This window comes from Enoplosus armatus, chromosome 7 (assembly GCF_043641665.1).
Source record: "Enoplosus armatus isolate fEnoArm2 chromosome 7, fEnoArm2.hap1, whole genome shotgun sequence".
NCBI lineage: Eukaryota > Metazoa > Chordata > Actinopteri > Centrarchiformes > Enoplosidae > Enoplosus > Enoplosus armatus.
In genome coordinates, this window is record NC_092186.1 from 213300 (window position 1) to 234256 (window position 20957).

Genomic DNA, 20957 nt, shown 5'->3' on the forward strand with positions numbered 1-20957 from the left:
AAATCGACAAAGCAACTTCAGCAACTCTTGAGATTCATACAATAAATGAGAAATGGATTAAATTTCTGTTATATAGAAGAACATATTTATTATATGAATACTTTAAATGTATGTAATAATTTATTACAACGGTGCTGTCTATGTAATATCTTCATGTGAACGTCATACTCTATCAGACGCTGGCTTGTTTATTAAGATACCAAGATATCTTACTGATCTTTTACATCTATACCACGTATTGATGATGTTAAAACTTCACACTGACTCTGATTAACTGAACGACCTGAGAAATTCTTTAAAGACTCCAATATGGTGTCATCAGCTAGTTGACTAATTATTAAGTTATTTTCTCCTATTTTTATACCGACAACATTTGTGCAATGTACAGTCAGTATATAGGTTAATAAGTTCGTCAGCAATTAAAAATAAAAATGGGGCTTTCGGGCATCCCTGTCTGATACCAGTTTAACATTAAAACGAGGTGGTACATCACCGTTTAACTAAAGACACACTGCCAGTGATATTTTCCTTTCTCATCCTTCTGAAATGTTCTAAAAAAAAGTACAACTGCTTCTTCGCTGGTTAAATAAGCATAATCTAATAGATCTATATTAAACGAATATTATTACTTATTATTATTCTTTTATTGTTTATTTTACAGGGACAGCGCACAATTAAAAGTAGTGAGCATGCAGCCTTTTACAGTTGCTACTTTCTACTCTTGAATGGGAGCACCGGTACTGTGTAATTTCGGGGATCAATAAAGTATTTCTGATTCTGATTCTGTAATTGCACCAGAGTTAGCTAGCAGCTAATTTACATCTGTTGTCCCTGAGTAGGTAGACAAAAACCAACCACAGAACATTCAGTTTACTCTCCGCTCTCAGTATGATGTCCTCCCAGACCCAACCGATGCATCTGGAAGACGTTGTCCAGGACAATGAGTTCAGAGGAAGCTGCCTACCGGCGCCACGTCAGATAAACACAAACTGCAGTCTTACAGAGCTGATACAAACACTGTACAGGTTACTACAACAACACATTATAAAAAAGAAGTCAAACACAGATTCACGGTTTGAGCAAAGGTTTTACAGTTTTATTAAATGATTTACCGACAGGCACATCTACAGACAGCCCTGTGACCTGTGGGGTCCTGATACATTGTTGGACTGAATGAACGGTGGAAGGTTTGTATGTAACACCAAGTAGCATCCACCGTTTTACTTATTATTCTGTTATACAGCTGAAACTGACTCTACTGGCTTATTCTATATTTTCATTTTAAAGGCTAATGTTCATCATTTGTCAAGAAAACGGACTTATTTTATGCTTCGCTGGAGCTGACATTAAAGTAAGTTAAGCTAACGTTAGCGGCTAACTGACATTTCTGCATTTCAAATGTTTACTCCTTGTTACCTACTGACAAACTTTTACTAACTACCATTTATTAACTGAGCGTTATTCTGACTGGAGTCTGACTTAATTCGGCAGAAACTTTGTGCACTGAGCTGCTGGTTATTACAGGAAAGTCTCGGCGTTTAGATTACTTCTACAGCCAGCCTCAGTCCAAACTGTCGGAAAGAAATGATTAAATTCAGAGGTTTTTTAAATGAAGTTTGCAGTGGAGGGTCGAACAAATGCCTAACAGTAGAGTGGCTGTGGTGGGAGAAGTATTCAGATCCTGTAATTCAGTAAAAGTACTAAAAATACTGAAATATAAAAATACCTCAATTACTACTACTTTACAAGCAAAAGTTACATTCAAATTTCTCTAGAAAAGTATTATCAGCAAAATGTACTCATTATGCGGAACGCCCCCCTTCATAGTGTTACATATATCAGCAAAACGTACTCATTATGCGGAACGCCCCCCTTCATAGTGTTACATATAGTATTATTATCACTGATGCATTAGACAGCATTTTACTTACATGTGGATTGTTGAATCTTATGAAGTGTGTTCTGTCGATAATTTAGATTTATTTATAAAGTACATTTAAAAACAGCAGCAGCTGACCGAAGTGCTGTACAAAGAATGCATAAGAACAAATCACAAGGAATCTAATGAGAAATAAGCAAAACAAACAAAAAAATTGATATCAGAGGGGGTACATTTTGACCCATCCAGCTTTTTATGTCTGCAGGCAGTCTCTGAGGTAGTTTAGCTGATTATTTGGATATTAGGAGATGTTGTGCCTCTGAATGGTTGGGTGGATTGGCTGGAGAGGAGGTGAAGTTGCCAAAGTTGACAGAGAAAGTTCTGTTTCTGAGACAGGAGATAAACCAACTCAGGGCAGTATCACCAACACCAACCCATTCTCGAGATCAGGTCATTGTGGACTTTCAGTAATGCAGACTCAGTACTGTCAGCTGCCCTGAAACCTGATTTATCCAGGATGTTGTTTTGGTCTGTAGTTGCTAGGTAGTACGGGTCTAGGTTGGTTGTTTTTAGAAGGGACTGGACCACAGTGTGTTTGAAGCAGGACGGAACAGTGCCAGTGGCCAGAAGTGGCCAAAGTCAAAGGCCTGCTTTAGGAGATGAGTCCTTTAGGGACTATGTCAAGGGGGCAGGTTGAAAACAGCCTCGCTGAGTGAGGCTGAAAGAGGGGTTGGAAACAGTTCAACTGGCTAAAATGTTTGCTTTAATCTGTTCAACTTTATTGGGGAAGAACTTCTTCACAATTCTTCACATTTAACTGAGGATGCGTCTAGGCTGGGTCAAGACGAGTCTGTGGCCTCCTTCACCTGGCCCTCTCTGTTTTCAGGTGAGGTGTCCTCCTGGCCTCCAGCTTCTTCGTCTGTGGTGAAATCATGGAGTTGGCATACGTGTGTGAGTGGGAGAAACGTCCAAAGAGCACACACTGTCCCTCCATTCCTCTGGTCTGCTCCTGGTCCTGCAGGAACCTGGTGGCCTTCACCACAGACCTGAAGAATGAGGATGACGACAAAGGTAAACACCTGCAGCATAGACACGCCCCCCAACACACACACCTGCAGCATAGACACGACCCCAAACACACACATCTGCAGCACAGACACGCCCCCCAACACACATACCTGCAGCAGGAAGTCAAAGTGGGCATTTTCTACTTTGTGAACCTGTCACAGAACCTGAAAAGGTGACAGGTGATCTTTGTGTTTGTGTGTGTGTGTGTGTGTGTGTGTGTGTGTGTGTGTGTGTGTGTGTGTGTGTGTGTCCGTCCTTCAGATGTTGGTCACATGATCCACATCATCGACACTGAGCACCCCTGGGATATTTACTCCATCAACTCTGGACACACTGAGGTCATTTCCTGTCTGGAGTGGGACCAATCAGGTAAGCTTTACACTCACAGTTGAGTGATGTGGCGTCACCTTGAAAATGGTTAGAAAGCAGTGAGCTGACCAGAGATCTGTAGCTGCTCCTCATCTCTGCTGCAGGCTGGAGGCTCCAGGCTACGTTAGCAGCTACTAGCATAACATAATGTTGGTGGCAGGTTTGGACAAAGAAGAAGAATGTGTGGAATAAGTCTAACTCTATGAGTTACGGGAGTGTGATGATAAATGTTTTTAAGATTTTAAGATTCATGGTTTGGCTCCCGGTTATATTACTGAACTGCTGCTCAATATTGTATCAATACATAGACGGCAAGTATCGATCTTATAAATGATTAATATTGGAAATACAAAGTTGCTGAAGGGGCTGCTTAACTTTTCTGTACAAGTTGCATCAAAGTATCTGTAATAGTCCAGCAGTGACACACTGTAACAAACAGCTCAGTGTTTGTGTAGTTACTGATACACGTTGTTTGTGTATTTATGAATGTGTTTTTGTGTTTGGCGAGAAGTCGGTCATGTGTTTAGTTCTGCTTGTGTGTTGAGGTTCGAGGCTGCTGTCTGCAGACGGTGACGGCCAGATTAAATGTTGGTCGATGTCCGATCACCTGGTGAACAGCTGGGAGAGCGTCCTGTCCAGCTCTCTGGACGGAGATCCAATCGTGGCTCTGAGCTGGTTGCACAACGGAGTCAAGCTGGCCCTGCACGTCGAAATGGTAAAACTGACTGATGTATAGATATATGGAAAATATATAAATACATGTCAGATATATGGAAAATAATACATACAGTGTTTCCCACACATAGGCTCTACATGGGCGGCCCGCCCAGATAGATAAAATCCGAATACCATTTTTGTTTCAATCAAGACGCACAATTATCATTTCATAATGCACACAGACCAGCGGACTTCAGTGCCGCGGAACACTACAGCATAAGTTTTACCCGGGACATTTTGGCAGTGCACCACTTGTTGTCTATCAGCTGTAGCAGCCACAGCAGCAACCATTTCCCGGTGTCAAACTGTATGGCGACATCGCTCAGCTGAAGTCGTGTCTGTCTGTGGAAACACTTCAAATATGACATTTAGCAGCCTCTCACTGCAGATTCAGACCAAAGTAATAACTGATGTTACAGGAGCGTGTATCACTACAGATATGTGGCCACACTCCGTCGTGGAGAATTCAGAATTTAAACATCTGGTCAAAGTGCTTGAGCTCCAATGAGCCTTCAGCGTGCATGTTAGTCAGTCTGTTGTTCCTGTCCTGTATAAACCAGCATAAGCTGCAGCTGTTCAGGAGTTTTCAACAGGTCAGAGTCTTGTTATTATTTTTGTTCTTGACAATATGTCAGTAATTGAGTGCATTAACTGTTACAGTAAGAATTATGGCTAATGAATCACTGCTCAATGTTTACATTTTTCAAAATAAATGACATGGCATTCTTTTGTTTTGAAAACATAAACCACAACCACAAAACCGAGGTTCATACCGAACCGTGAATGTTGTGTACCGTCACACCTCTAGTGTTGAATGCATAAAAAAAGACTGCCGTGCCGTATTCAATGTGTTGGTGTTAATGTTACACATCCTTTTTTAACTTATGAGGGGAGTCGGACTAGGAGTAGTTTATTACTGAACCTGCCCGTCACAAAGCCGCACCGTCACGCCACACCAGCCACCACCACAACGAAATTCTTAACCTGTGGGAAACACTAACATATGTCAGATTTATACATATATGGGAAATAATAAATATACATCAGATAATAAGTCATATGTTCACAGTATATGTCAGATAGTCACCTGTAACCTGTCGGACAGTAAACAGGTGGATAACTCATGGTTCCTTGTTTCCTCTTGGTTCAGTCGGGTTCTACAAACTTTGGTGAGAAGTTTTCTCGGGTGAAGTTCTCTCCGTCTTTGACCCTGTTTGGTGGGAAGCCGATGGAAGGCTGGTTGGCGGTGACGGTGAGCGGTTTGGTAACCGTGTCTTTGTTGAAGCCGGGTGGCGCTCTGCTGACGGCCAGCGAAAGTCTCTGCCGGCTCAGAGGACGAGTGGCGTTAGCAGACATCGCCTTCACCGGAGGAGGGAACATCGTGGTGGCAGCGACCGACGGCAGCAGCTCGTCCCCCGTCCAGTTCTACAAGGTCAGAACCAGAAGAACACCTGATTGAAATGGTGACCTCTGACCTGTACTGGTTCCACCATCAGGATGAAATAAACACTTTGACGTTCTGTGTGTTCAGGTGGTGGTGAGCGTGGTGAGCGAGAAGTGTCGCATCGACACCGAACTGCTACCGTCTCTGTTCCTGCGCTGCACCACCGACCCGCTGAGGAGGGAAAAGTACCCCGCTGTCACCCACCTCAAGTTCCTCACCAGGGAGAATTCTGAACAGGTAACCAGAATAACCACAGAGAACTCTTAACAGGTAACCAGTAGAACCTGAGAGACCTCTGAACAGGTAACCAGGAGAACCAGGGCTCTGTTCTGACAGATCTGAGTCATCAAACAGAACCTTTAGCAGCTGCAGAACCAGAGAACCTGACAGAATGTGTGTGTGTTGCAGGTTCTGCTGTGTGCTTCCAATCAGAGCGGCAGCATCGTGGAGTGTTGGTCTCTGAGGAAGGAGGGACTTCCTGTCAACAACATCTTCCAGCACAGATCACCAGTTGGTAAGAAACACAAACTGGTTAAACTGGGCCTAACTGCTGAGGTGATGATGGATGACGCACCAAGTGTTTGGTGTTCAGTTTAATTCAGTTTCATTTATTCATGACAGAAGTTATCTCAGGGTACTTTTCATAGAGCAGGTCTAGACCGTCCTCTTTAAAATATTATTACAGACACCCACCATGAGGAAGCACTCAGAGTGTGCACATAGTACATAGATGATGTTTGACCTCTGACCTCCTTCCTGTGTCCAGTCGGGGAGAAGCAGCCCACTATCCTGAAGTGGAGGATCCTGACGACAACCAACGATCTGGAGCGAGTGTCGGCCGTCGCTCTGCCCAAACTGCCCATCTCCATCTCCAACACCGACCTGAAGGTGGCGTCAGACACCAAGTTCTGCCCCGGACTTGGTGAGGAGAACTCTGCCCATCAGCAATCTGCCTGTTAGTTAGTTAGTTAGTTAGTTAGTTAGTTAGTTAGTTAGTTAGTACCAGTACCAGGACCTGGGACTGGACCAAGCCCTCAGTTTCGCCTGTCAGGCTACATTAGGCTGCTTAACCCTCTGATTGGTGTTGCAGCCTGAGAGGAAGACCTGCAGCCTATCTATATTTTGATTTAGAGATCACTTTGTGTTTTTATTATCTTGTTTGGTAGCTAAGGCCAAACTAAGGCTGAAACTAAGGCTGAGTCCTTACTGCAGTGGACGGACCCTTTACTGCATGTCACCCCCCTCCTCTCTTTCTGCAAATGCCCAAAAAATCAATCAAAGACAAGGCACCATTTTCAAATAAGCTGTCCTTTATAACTGGTTATAAGTGACTAATGGCTTTATTAATGTTTAATAAATATTTTTTTATTTCCTAGTTAGTTATAGATCAGTTAAACACCAGCATGAAGAAGTCTTGGGCTGCCGGATTGTGAAAACTCACTGTGACTGTTTTGAGCTTCTTATAAAGGGCTGCCCCCCCCCAATCCGTTCATTAACAACTTATTAACATTTATAACTTCAAACCTTTGTTGTTTATTAATGGATTACCAACATTTATAACTACATTATCACACCATAGAAACCCAAGGTCACTCAAGGTGAGACTCTCTCACAGGTGACTTCACTGTGTCCCCATCTCTGAAATCAGAGAACATTTAAACCCACCTCACCCGCAGACTGTCTGTCTGAGAACCAGTTCTCTCTGTCCTCCTGTGTTTTCAGGTCTGGCTCTGGCGTTCCACGATGGCAGTATTCAGATCCTCCACCGTCTCTCCCTCCACACTATGGGGGTTTTCTACAGCTCCTCGTCCTCCTCTTCAGGTCAGAGACCCGGAGATGAGTCTGCCATCAAACGCCAAAGAACGGGAGGCCCCACCCTCCACTTCAAGGCTCTGCAGTTCTCCTGGACCTCACTGGCACTGGCAGGAGTCGACAACCACGGCAAGGTGAGGACACACACCTGGACACCTGGTGGTCCATAAACGTCTGTGATCACAGTGTTCATCTTCAGTCACAGCAGGATCTCTCTGCCCTTTTCAGACCTGGAATCTATAACATTTCTGTCACCAAATAGATAGAAAGCATCCTGACTGGGAACTGTGCATGGCCCAGGACAGGAGGGCTCTGCAGTGGGTGACTAAAACCCAGAACATCATGGCTACCCATCCACAGAGCATCAGTGATATCGGTGAGGTGAGGTGAGGTGCCTGGCAAGCGATACAGAAGTATCTGGCACATCACACCCAGGGATGTTAAGAATGAACTCTTTAACCGTTTTGACTGATCAGTTAAACAGTTAAAAGAAATATTATTAATAGCCACGATGTTGCTCCTGGGAGACGAGCAGCCGTCATCAAGCTAATGACCCAGAGCCAGAGGGGGACACCTGTATGAGAGACAGTCTCCCCTCATTGGATCCTCTTGACTAGTGGAAAAGTATACAGACGCTGGAGGCTGGCTGCTCCAGTGAGACGCTGTCTCTGCGTTCCCCAGACGTCGGTACCTTCGGAGCGGGTATTCTCCACCGCAGGTCTCACTGTCGTGCCCACCCCCCAGCATGTGGACACGTTGCTATTTCTGAATAAAAACCAGTGGACAAGCTGTTTGCGAGTCAGGACTGAGGTAGACCTGACCTGTTTATTTTATTTTAGGACTATTTGAGGTCTGAAAAATGCGACTACAAGTTTCCTTTTGTTTAACCTGTTAGCTGTGTTTAATCATTAATTAGTCTGTTATAAAGTCTGGCTCCTGTTTGCTAGGCTCTTTATTTTTATACAATATTTTCTACACAGGAGATCCAGGCTGTTATGCCTACTAAATGTTCTATACATATATATACTATATAAATTTCATTATAGACCCTTTTAGTGCAGACGACATGGTGACGTCACGGTGTTAGCTGGAGGAAAAACGCTGGAGGCAAACACAAATCACCTCAGAGTCATTGGCTACAACACCTCCTGAAAACATCATCCTGCTTTGTTGTTGGCTGCCAGAATAGAAGGAGTAATGGCTCCAAATTGAAATGTTATCACATACGAGCTGCCGCTGCCAGTCAAACAAATCAAAGACAACTGTGGTTAAACGCGATAAGACAAAAGGATTGGACTGAGGTGATCGTGTTGGTAGCTCACACTTCATATCACGAAAGTTTAAATAAAGTATTGTCTGTTGTAGGTATGGATAATGTTATGTGTCGAAAGGTTTGTCATGCCGGCTTCATCAGAAAATGGGGAACTCTGAGGAATAGGTGATTTCTCTTGTTACACTTTTAGCACATTAGCTAACTTTGTCGCTGCCAGTTGTTCTTACAAAAACGCTTTTAAACATGTTACATGATATTTGTGACTGACGTCGGCGACCGATGATGACTTCACTTGTGTGTTGCCAGGGGAGACGTACCTGTAGATAAACAGCTTTACCTGAAGTTAGCTTCATTTTACAAAGTTGACTCCGCTCTAGTTCCCTCTGTGGGCTCTACATTCCTCCACGCCTCCATCCAGGATTGGCATCCACGCATCTCCCTGCAGAGCTCCAGAGGTTCCTGAGCAGAGGTTCAGTGTTTTTGTCTGGTGATTTCTGCTCCTTCCTGACTGTCAGACACTGAAACATCTTTATTTTGGTTTGTCTTTGTATCTTTTAGCTCATCTTCAGGTTTGTCCCAGACTTCAGTGGAGCACAAGAAGAGCTTGTATGCGTTTTGTCCACAGCTACTTTCATTCTTCAGTAAAGTCGACTCCCAGCAGCCGATTTACTCTCAAACACAGCAGTTTACAGAAGGAACTGTTCAGTTTACTTTACTTGATACTATGAAGAAAATGTCCCACTGTGGTCTTTGATGTGAAGATGAGTCCACGTCTGTTAGCTGGTGAAATGTTTGAACTGAAAACACCTTGTTGTTTCCTCCTCAGCTCCACATGCTGCGAGTGTCGCCCTCAATGGGTCAGGTGCTGGAGATGAACACAACGCTGCGCCACCTGCTGTTCCTGCTGGAGTACTGCATGGTGACGGGCTACGACTGGTGGGATGTCCTGCTACATGTGCAGCCCACAATGGTGCACAACCTGGTGGAGAAGCTGCATGAGGAGTACATGAGGCAGAACCAGGCGCTGCAGCAGGTCAGGCATGATAGTAGACTATAGAGTCGTCTACATTAACACTCTACACAGCTTACATACCAACTGACATTTCCACTCTCACCAGTGCTTCACTTTCAAGTTAAACTGATTTTATTGTTTACAGTTTAACTTACACATAATTGCTTTCATCTACTGCCCACAGCACTTAAACTAGAAACATTTCAACTACTTTCAGCTCTTACATTTTAAAGAGGAGGTATTATGCTCATTTCCAGCTCTATAATCTTTATTCTGGGACTCCACTAGAGCAGCTTTGCATGATTCACAGATTAAATAAGTCCTTCTTCATCTTATTGTGGCCCTTCATGCAGCCCCTCAGTCCCTGCAGCCCACAAGGGGCAGGGAGACGCCTCTGAGCCCTGAGCACAGTGCACCGCTTCATACTGAGCCGCTGTGGCCGACTGCATGACAGCAACAGTAACTTAGCTTGGAAAATAGAGACATGGGGACTGAATGTGATGAACTTCACAAATGAGACAAGAAGTAGGTTGGAAAAATGATAGATGCTGCTGGAGCAGAGTGTTTCTGGGGACTGGGCCTCACAGATTACTGTACAAAAACACACAACTTTATTCACTGATTTTGGTGAAACTCCACCATTTTATGAAGAAAATGTTTTCTGGTTTTCCCTCTGATGTCCTCCGGCTGCTCTGCCTCAACTCTCGGTGATTTACGGAGTTTCCTGATGGACAGAAAGCTTTAGAAAGTAACTGCTAACTGCTGCTGCCGTTAGCTCAGTTAGCTCTGAGCACCAGGGGAGTGTTGGTGTTTACACTGCCAGCACACGAGTTTTGGACCGCTGGAAGGAGGAAGTTTTCAGTCCCAGGCTCCGAGAGTCAGATGGTTAGAGTCAGCTAACTAAGAGCATAGATATAGATATATATCTATGGCTAAGAGGACTGCTAGCTGCACAGCTAACTAGCGAACGGCAGCTACAGTTAGCAGTAGTTAACGATGACAAGTAAAGCCACCTGTCCATCAAGAAACGACCTCCTACCTACCTACTTCCGTTCACGACAGAAAAAGCTCTTTCTGTGAAACACCGAACAACCTGAGTAGCAGTAAAGAGCCGTCCTGAGCAGAGCAGCCCAACAACTCAGACAGACTGAGGGGGGAGTGAGCGGCCCTCTACTTCGTGGCTGTGCTTTGTTTTCTTCTTCTTCTTCTTCATGGGTGTGCTGTCACTGCTGTGCCCTGAGCAGATGATCATCCCTGAGGCTTATTACGTAATACGCCTCACGGAAGTAAGACACGACAAGTGAAGGGAGCGTTCAGAGCAGTCTGAAGACTGAGCTTTTAGTGTGCATGCGCCGTCCGTGCATGCAGCCTGTTACAGTCGCTCCTGTTTGTTTTCTTATTTTTCTTACTTTTCTCCTTTATTCATTTATCATAAAGTTGTTTTTTTTTAACTACTGACTTCTGAAGTTGTGCCCTCTCCAAACATGCTGGTAGAGAGAGTTCTGGTACTTTTTTTCACCCTAGAATTACTTTCGGTCAGACATCGTACAGTCGCACAGCAACTTCATGGCCGCAGTGTTTACTCCAGAGATCAGCTGATTGCTCTGAAGCCGGCCGGCTTGGAGACCAGATCATCGGAGATCCCCGCTGAAATCTGGAGAAAAACACACAGAGGATGCAGAGGAGGAAGGAAGCGACAAGGGAAGAGAGGTGGGTCGAGACAGCAGAGGCTTATGGAGAAGAGGAGCTATAAGCCGTGTCTCCCCTCTCTCATCATGGGCAATGTGAGATCGCTGGCAAACAAGATGGATGAGCTAACGGCGCTGGCCAGGAGTCAGAGGGAGTACAGTTTAATGTGCTTTACGGAGACATGGTCGCACCAGGACATTCCCGATGACAACATCTCCATCAGCGGCTTTCAGACTGTCCGGGCCAACAGGGATTGCACCAGGAGTGGGTGTAAAGGAGGGGGGCTTGCCGTTCTCGTTAACAACAGGTGGTGCAATCCTTCCCACATTACCATCAAGGATCATGTCTGTTGCCTGGACATTGAACTGTTGGTGGTTGGACTCAGATCGTACTATTTGCCCAGGGAGTTCTCACATGCCATTCTTGTGAATGTTTACATCCCTCCCTCTGCCAACCCGACGTCGGCGTGTGACGTCATTCATTCTGCCATAGCCCGTCTACAGACTCAACACCTGAATGCATTCATTGCTATTTCAGGTGACGTCAACCACGTCATCATGGCTAAGACACTTAGGGGAGAGGGGAGAGGACCCTGGACAGCTCCTCTCCCCTCCCCCCTCTGGGTAGGTCAGACCACAACCTAGTGCACCTCAACCCCTGCTATGTGCCTCTGTTGAAGAGCCAGCCTGCAACCATAAGGACAGTGAGGAGATGGTCGGAGGAGGCTTATGAGACACTTCAGGGATGTTTTAAGGTGACTGACTGGCAGGCCGCATGGAGAGGACATTGATGGGCTCACAGAGTGCATCACAGATTACATCAACTTCTGTGTGGACTCCACTGTCCCAGCAAGGACTGTCCATTGTTATTCAAACAACAAGCCATGGGTGACAACGGACATCAAGGCCATCCTGAATGCAAAGAAGAGGGCCTTCAGAGAACAGGGAGGAGGTTAGAACGATCCAGGGGGAACTGAAGGTGAAGATCAGGGAGACCAAGGAGAAGTACAGGAGGAAGCTGGAGTGGAAACTCCAGCAGAACATCAGAGAGGTCTGGAGTGGAATGAGGACCATCACTGGTTTCAGGCCAACCAACAACAGAGGAGTTGAAGGCAGTGTGGACCGAGCCAACGAACTGACTCTTCTGCTGTCTGCCTCCAACCTTCACCTATTCCACTCCCTCTCCTCCTCACAGCCCCCCACCCCCCTGTGACAGCTCTCCTCAAACCTCATTCCCCAGTCCCCAGGCTGACGGCACTGTCCAACCTCACTACTCCACCCCTCCCCCACCGATCACCTCTACAGTGTGCTTCACTGCTGACCATGTTAGGAGACAGCTGATGAGACTCCACTCAAGCAAGGCTGCGAGCCCTGATGGTGTCAGCCCCAGGGAGCTTAAAGCCTGTGCCCCCCAGCTATGTGGAGTACTTCACCATGTCTTCAACATGAGCCTGAGTCTTCAGAGGGTCCCCGTGCTGTGGAAGACGTCCTGCCTCGTTCCTGTGCCGAAGACGCCACGTCCCAGTGCCTCCAAGGACTACAGACCCGTGGCACTGACCTCCCACATCATGAAGACCCTGGAGAGACTCGTCCTGGAGCAGCTCCGGCCCATGTTCAAGCCACTCTTGGACCCACTTCAGTTCGCCAGCCCCGACTTGGAGTTGAGGATGCCATCATCTACCTGCTCAACCGCGTCTTACGCCCACCTGGATAATCCGGCGAGCACTGTGAGAGTCATGTTTTTTGACTTCTCCAGTGCGTTCAACACCATCAGTCCGGCTCTACTGGGTGAGAAGCTGACGGAGATGCAGATGGATGCCCCCCTCGTGCCCTGGATTGTCAACTACCTGACTGGCAGACCACACTATGTGCGCTTGCGACACCGTGTGTCAGACAGAGTGGTCAGCAACACCGGGGCCCCGCAGAGGACTGTCCTCTCTCCCTTCCTCTTCACTGTCTACACCACGGACTTCAGCTACTGCACAGAGACCTGCCATCTTCAGAAGGTTTCTGATGACTCAGCAATAGTTGGATGTATCAGTAAGGGTGATGAGGAGGAGTACAGGGCTGCTGTGGACAACTTTGTCACATGGTGCGAGCAGAACCATCTGCGGCTCAACGTGACAAAGACAAAGGAGCTGACTGTGGATCTGAGGAGGACCAAGGTGCAGATGACCCCTGTTTCCATCCAGGGGGTTAGTGTGGACATTGTAGAGGGTTACAAGTACCTAGGAGTTCACGTTGACAATAAACTGGACTGGGCGAAGAACACTAATGTCTAGAGAGCTGTCTCTATTTTCTGAGGCGGCTGAGGTCCCTCCTCCACTATGCTGAGGATGTTTTAAGGCTGTGGTGGCCAGTGCTATCCTCTGTGCTGTTGCATGCTGGGGCAGCAGGCTGAGGGTAGCGGACTCCAACAGACTCAATAAACTGATCCGCAAGGCCAGTGACGTTGTGGGGGTGGAGCTGGACTTTCTGACAGTGGTGGCAGAGAGGAGGACGCTGTCCAAGCTGCGGGTCATCTTGGACAATGTCTCACATCCTCTCCATGATGTACTGGTCAGGCACAAGAGCACCTTCAGTGGGAGACTCATTCCTCCCAAATCCACAACAGAGCGCCACAGGAAATCATTCCTGCCTGTGGCCATCAAACTGTTCAACTCCTCCCTCTGAATGTCAGACTTTTTTACCAGTGCAATACATATATGCACATATTTGTATATATATACATACACACACCTACATATACATTGTTATTGTATATACTCTTTATTTTTATTTTTCACTTATAAAAATATAGGGTTAGGGTTATAAATATTGTAAATGTATGTATTTTATTTTTTATATCTATTTGTACATACTGCTCATTTCTAAATTAATGCTACTTTTCTACTCTTGAGTGGGAGCACCGGTAACTTGTGTAATTTTCCCCCCGGGGATCAATAAAGTATTTCTGATTCTGATTCTGATTTTGGCTCACAGGGATTACTTTTACATACGTTTTCCTTATTATTTGGCAACTTTCGTGACGTTTAATAAGAATATCCAACATTGTAACACTATGCATATGACAGAAAACAAGAAAAAGCATAATAGGTCCTCTTTAAATAACACCTCAACTCAACACTTTTTGCTCTTCAATTGGTATTTCGAATTGGCATTTCGAATACCTCTGCCGACACTTGAACTGCTGTCACTGCTGTCAAAGATAAGAAGTCCAGTTCAGGGCCAGTGTTAAAATCTGGATCTCTCCTTCAACACTTATTCTTCTGTAGGTTTTCGTATCTCTTGGAGTCACAAACAGGTTCAAAAAATTCACTGGAGACGATCAAAGTTCGATGCAATAGAGTTTTATTCTTTAACAGAGATAAAACCCGAGGCAGTCCCGGAACCTGACTAACTAAACATGTTATACCCAACTTCTTATATACTCCAACATGCCCTTCCTTCTCGTGTTGTTTTTCTCGAACTTGCGGGCACCAGCTGTCTGCACTTGCTAGCGTCAGCTTCAGCTGTCCCATTGTTTTGAATTTATGACCTGTTGCTGATACTCACATAAAGGCCCTCAGTTGATGTTGGCATCGGTGTCCTTGGGCCTTTCCTGATGTTATCGTCACTGGTCGGCCTCACCTGCTGTGTGTGATGTTCAGTCCTTGCCCCCCCTTTGTGTGATCCTCAGTGGTATTTTTTTGGTTTTACTGCCTACTGCTCATACATGCGTCTCTTCTCTCTACTTCCTCATGTTTTCTGTCTTTCTAGGTCATGTTTTTTAAGAGTTTAATAACTGTCAGGTTACATGTTTCATCACACACAGCTTTTTCTTACTTGTGAAAACCTTAATATCAGATATGGATTTATTTGATATGCTTAATACATTTTATTACTTTATAATACAAAGCACTCTTTTCTTTTTAACTTTAACACTGCTTACATACCAACTGACACGTATTTACAGTCCACACACTTGAACGCTTCAACTTTAATGGAAACTTTGACATTGCAACGCTTGAATTGACATTTGAGCTGTTTTGACCTCGTGCTAATCAACTATTCTAACTACTTTCATGTTCATGCAAACTGACAGTTCAACTGCTTACAGGGATTCAACTTTGATATATGTATATGATAATGTTGGTTCCTACTCTTCAAATGACACTTTGAGTGTTTTAATAACTACAGCCACAACACCCCTTTAACATCTCACATGCAAATATTTAACATTTGAAGCCACTTTAACATCTTTGTTACATCTGAAGTTGTCAGTGTGAGCAAGTACACCCTTTTTTTCAGGAAATTCCACCTTTTCTAGTTTCCCGAACAGCCGTAAACTAAACTTCCCATGATGCCTCAGTGTAGCTCTCCTCTTTAAGCAGAGTGATATCTATCTCAGGTTCTGGCGACGCGTATCTTGGCGGTGAAGGCGTCTCTCTGTAAACTCTCCACGGCAACTGCGGCTCGAGCCTGCGACTTCCACGCCAAACTGCTGCTGATCGCCATCAGCTCCACCTTAAAGTCTCTGCTGAGGCCGCACGTCCTCAACACACCTGACAAGAGTCCTGGTGACCGACTGACTGAGATCTGTGCCAAGAACACAGACACAGGTGAGACACCTGAGGGACAGATGAGAGGGCTGGAGGCATTAAATATTGATAAGGTGATGATCTGTGATTGATCACAATGTGTTTCCTCAGATATTGATAAGGTGATGATCAATCTGAAGACGGAGGAGTTTGTGTTGGACGGACCCCCCCTTCAGTCCCTGCAGCAGCTCATCCAATGGGTGGGAGACTTTGTCCTCTACCTGCTGGCCAACCTGCCCAACCAGGTGAGCTAACAAGAACAGAGCTGATAAGTTCCAGGTAGTCGGACTCACCGGATGTAGGCCGTTGGGACAAGTCTGCCATTGGCCGACTATTTCAGTCTCATTCTCCTCCCCTTCCTGTTTGCGTGTTACCATCGCTGGGCTTAGCTCCGTCCAAGACGATTGTGATTGGTTTAAAGAAAAACAAACAAGCCAGAGCGTTTTTCATCTATCCCAGAATGATGATGGGTTTAGTCAGACCTTTCTCCTAAGAATCAGAATCAGAATCAGAATCAGGTCAGGCTATGCAAGACTAAGTTCCAGGTAAGGACAAGTAATTGTCAATGTTCCTTCATTGGGAACATGAGGTGAATTATAAGGTGGAGGATTTTCCTTACAATATTACAAAGCAGCCTTAAACCACCACGCAGAGACAAAACCACCACAGAGTTGTCCCTTCTTGAGTATTAGACCAGAAAAGGGGAACCATCTAGAACCAAAAACATCAAGGTAGGCACATACAAAGGTACATACAAAACTGCAATCACCCAGTCTGATCACACAGTTATAAAAACACAATAAAGCTAAAAGCTTATTTCCATTGTGGTCCTCATAAGAAGGGAAGCGGGTAAGATGGCAGATCTTCACCTCAGTCAACAAACCAAACAGCTCTGATCAGTTGCTCTCCTGCAGGGCTCCATGGTTCGGCCAGGGTTCGGCTTCATGAGGGACGGGGCGTCTCTGGGGATGCTGAGGGAGATGTTGGTGATGATCAGGATCTGGGGTCTGCTGAAGCCCGGCTGTCTGCCCACCTTCACCGCCACATCAGACAACCAGGACAGCATGCAGCTGCTGTTTAAACTGCTCACCAAGCTGTGGCTCTGTTGTAAGAAACTTCCAACGATTTGTTGTTACTGATCCTGAACTGATCCGCTCTGAGAGGACAGAACCAGGTGTCGTTTTACTGATCCTGGACACGTCTCAGGGGTTGTGTCCATACAGCATTTGTCTCTGGCAGAAGAGCTCTGGGGAGCTCTGGCATGAAGCGCTTGTGCGATGAGAAAAGAAACTCTGCGTGTTGGTTTTCTATCTATGACAACAATATCTTAATTGACTACACAGCTAACAACAAGCTAACAACACTCACCAGCAACATTTGGTGTCTGGTCAATCTGCTCCCACAAATGGGATTTTCTGTCTGAAAAGTTCAATTTTCAACTTGAAGCGTTTGGAGACGCTTTCTGCGGAACAATTGAAAAAAGAAAGAAACGCTATATGGACACAAGCCCTCAGAGTGCCCCTGACCTCCTGTTCTGTTCTCATTATTATTAGTAGTAATTATCTGTAAGTGGCGTCGGCTCCTGTCCTGTTGATTCTCATTATGATCAGCAGTACTAACACTTGACAGGAACACATGATGATGATAGACTTTCATTCAGAGAATCGTCCCTGTTTTGTTACTTATCACAGATGTCGTGTTAGTTGTGTTCTTTAGTTAATGTATTTCCCTCAGTCACCATGTGCACTGATTAACGACTGTGTCTCAGCTCGGGATGACGGCCCCCCCCAGGACCCTGATGAGAGTCTGATAGACGAGTGCTGCCTGCTGCCCAGTCAGCTGCTGGTTCCCAGTATGGACTGGCTCCCAGTTAATGACGGCGTCATCGTCAAGCTGCAGGGCAAACACCCGCTCAGGCTGCAGTTTGGAAAAGCTTCGTCTTTGCCCGGAGTGGGCTCCACCGCCCCGCTGGAGGTCTTCACCAGGTAACACACACACCTGGACCTGAACCCGGACTCACTGAGGGGCTGCTGGTTGAACACACTGAGATTATCCCAGAAATAGTTTGGTACACCTAACAAATCAAATAGTAAATGTTAACACAAATACAGATCCCAGACAAATGAGATTCACCTCATAAAGCAAATCAGTGACGGATTGTCTAACAAGAGTTATAAAGGATGTCTTCATAGCTCACATCTTCTCAAACAAGCGTACATATCATAGAGCGTCAATAGAACAGTTAAAATGTTTCTATGAGGTGAAGAGTAAACCTGAACAGAATATCAGTGGACCTGCAGGAACTCCTGATCCTGGATCCTGGATTCTGTTTTGTGAGGCAACTTTCCACAACTTCCTGTCAGGATTTTTTTATCGGTCGCCCCACATTTAGATTACATCAGTCCTCTGCATTTGGTTGCAGTTGGATGATGCATTCAAGAGTTCTGGCACTGTGTGTTTAAGGCTGCTAGAATTCAGTAACCATCAACTGTAAACTGACGAAGTATCAAAAACAAATATACTTGTTTTCTGGTTTGCCCAAATATTCTGTGTACTGGTGATCTGAAGTTTTCCCTCCTGATACCAATTTAAATACCTACAATTTAAAGAAGGCTATTACCCTGCCCATGGTGGCACTACAGATGTCCCTGGGAACATATGCACCAAATATGATTCATGTAGCATCAACAAACACTGAGATTCTATTGATTGTTCCCATTGACTTCCATTGTCATTTTTCTCTGACAAACCAGAATAAAAACATCTGACAATTCGAACCAAATGTTCAGCCGAGTGAAACAGAACATGTGACAAGACACTCTGACTGATAAATCTGATCTGTGTGTGTGTGTGTGTGTAGGAGTCCCGGCTCTCAGAGGATGGATAACCTGCGTTGTGTTCATATGGGAGTTTGTCCCACTGAGGAGAGCAAGGCCTGCACTAGGTGAGTCCACAGGAAGTGACGTCACAGCACAGCAGCAGTTATAACGAATCAAAAGAAATGATCAATAATGATCAGTGACAACATCAGCAGATGACTGGATCTGCAGCTTCTCTTCTGCGTTTAGTTTTCTCTCCAACATCTTTGAAGTTTTTGTGGTTTTATTCAGATAGTAAATTAGAATGATAATAATTATTATTATTTGTACTGCAGCTTTAAGGAACAACAACAAACAATTCAAATGTGTGATCACAATAACCTTCAAACATCAAGAACAATTAGAAGACGTTACTGTGGGAAACATCACATCGGAGGGATATTTTTCAGATTAAAAGCCTGATTATAGAAACATGTCTTTAATATCTTTTTAAAAACTCTAATGGAGTTTGTGGTTCTGATAAACACGAAGAACTTTTAAAGATGTTAAATGTTTTGTGTGTGTGTGTGTGTGTGGACGTATATTACTCATGTTGTAGGGACATAAATCTGTTTACACAGTCACATTGTGGGGACTTGCCTTCCCTTTGGGGACAAAATGCAAGTCCCCAAATTAAAATTTTAGGGTGAAGATTTGGTTTAAGTTTAGGTTAAGGGTTAGGTTGAGGCAAGTCATGGTTATGGTTATGGTTATGGTAAGTCTTCAGGAAATTAATGCAAGTCAATGGAATGTCCTCTGAAGTGACAAAAACACGATTGTGTGTGTGTGTGTGTGTTCAGGTGCGGCTGTGTGACGATGCTCCGTTCTCCCAACAAGACAAACGCCATGAAGCAGTGGGAGCAGCGCTGGATCAAGAACTGTCTGTGTGGAGGTCTGTGGAGGAGGATCCCTCCAACACTCACCTGAACACCACAGGTGGAGATCAGAGTCTGAATGAAGGTGAACCGGTCTGGGGTTTCAGCACTGCTGTGACTCTGTCAGTTTTTTTTAACTGTAAATAAAGTTTCTTTTGTATCTCACTTAAAATAAAATTGTCAAAATAAAAGCTCTGTTGCTTTATGTTGTTTTTGAACTGGGTGGGATTTTTAGGCTGATTTCAGGGTTAATATATAGAAATTCAATTGTCAGTGTTTCTCCATCAGAACTGACGGTCGTTCTGTGGTCTTCACACTGGAAGGACTCGTGCGGTTTTATATTAAACACAAAGGTTTGATCTTCTCTCTTTTGGACTCTGACCAGCTGCTCATCCATCACGTGACACAAAATCTAAATCACAGCAGCTTCACACTATGAAAACCTCCATCTGACCCCTCTGACAGAAAGAAACCAGCACACCTGAAGGGTCCAGCAGACACATAACTGAGACACTAAATCTACGACTTCAAACGAAAAACATGAATCAGTTGTTTTCTTATTATCATAAATGAAAAAGAAAAATTTGTCAAACAGGAGGCACTAATCACCTGCCATACAGCAACACACTGCCAGGAACAGGCTTTAACGCCTCCATGTATCACCAGCGTCTCTCTCTCTCGCTCTCTCGCTCGCTCTCTCTCTCACACACACACACACACACCGTGCAGTAGCAGCAGCAGATCTCCGCCAGGAAACAGAAAACGGTCGCAGATCTGCCGTATTTCAGGGAGAACGGAGCCTTAACCGGGACAAACGGAACGAGACGCGGCACTAAAAACGAGCTGCTGTAACCCGGGACGACCACCCAGGTGTGTCCGGTGTAACGGCTCCGTTAGCGGGTCCGGTTCTGCTGCTGCTGGAGGAGGAGGCAACGTGACAGGAATCAAAGTGGATCGATGGTCTGAGGTGAGACCGACCGCTTTCTATTCTTGTGTGTGTGTGTGTGTGTGTGTGTGTGTGTGTTCTGCGGAGCTGCATCCTCTGACTCATTTATTCAGCAGATCAACTGAAGCTGCATCAGAGCCGTTAGACAATAAAACACGGAACAGACCCGGTTTATACCCGGTGTATCAAGTCCACACTGAGCCGGGCTGCAATGTGTGTCGGAAAATGACTGCAGTCCTTCAGGCAGCAGAGCCGTCTGCCTGTCTGTCTACCTGTCTGACTGTCGACCTGTCTACCTGCCTGTCTGTCTGCGGGTCCGTCCGTTTAAACGTTAACGTAACGGTACATGTTTGAGTTGTGGTCTCTGATTGGTCGAATCTTAATTGGCAGCAGGAGGTGAAACAGAAAACTGATGATGATGATGGTGGTGATGGTG

At 45.2% G+C, this 20957-nt stretch overlaps 1 protein-coding gene across 2 annotated transcripts; it reads left to right on the plus strand.

Moving 5' to 3' along the window:
- The first annotated feature begins 1175 nt into the window (after positions 1 to 1175).
- med16 (mediator complex subunit 16) lies at positions 1176 to 19746 on the plus strand. 2 transcript variants are annotated; one of them, XM_070909196.1, is made up of 17 exons: positions 1176 to 1187; positions 1288 to 1351; positions 2766 to 2950; positions 3209 to 3316; positions 3862 to 4031; positions 5184 to 5465; positions 5565 to 5714; positions 5886 to 5991; positions 6244 to 6399; positions 7200 to 7423; positions 9389 to 9595; positions 15653 to 15863; positions 15954 to 16087; positions 16757 to 16949; positions 17611 to 17827; positions 18703 to 18786; positions 19501 to 19746. In XM_070909196.1, the coding sequence occupies exons 3-17, from the start codon at positions 2812 to 2814 to the stop codon at positions 19625 to 19627; spliced, it is 2508 nt and encodes an 835-aa protein (XP_070765297.1). In that variant the 5' UTR covers positions 1176 to 1187; positions 1288 to 1351; positions 2766 to 2811; the 3' UTR covers positions 19628 to 19746. The 2 variants fall into 2 exon arrangements, with proteins under 2 accessions (XP_070765297.1, XP_070765298.1); XM_070909197.1 differs by having other exon boundaries at positions 18706 to 18786.
- The last annotated feature ends 1211 nt before the right edge of the window (positions 19747 to 20957 follow it).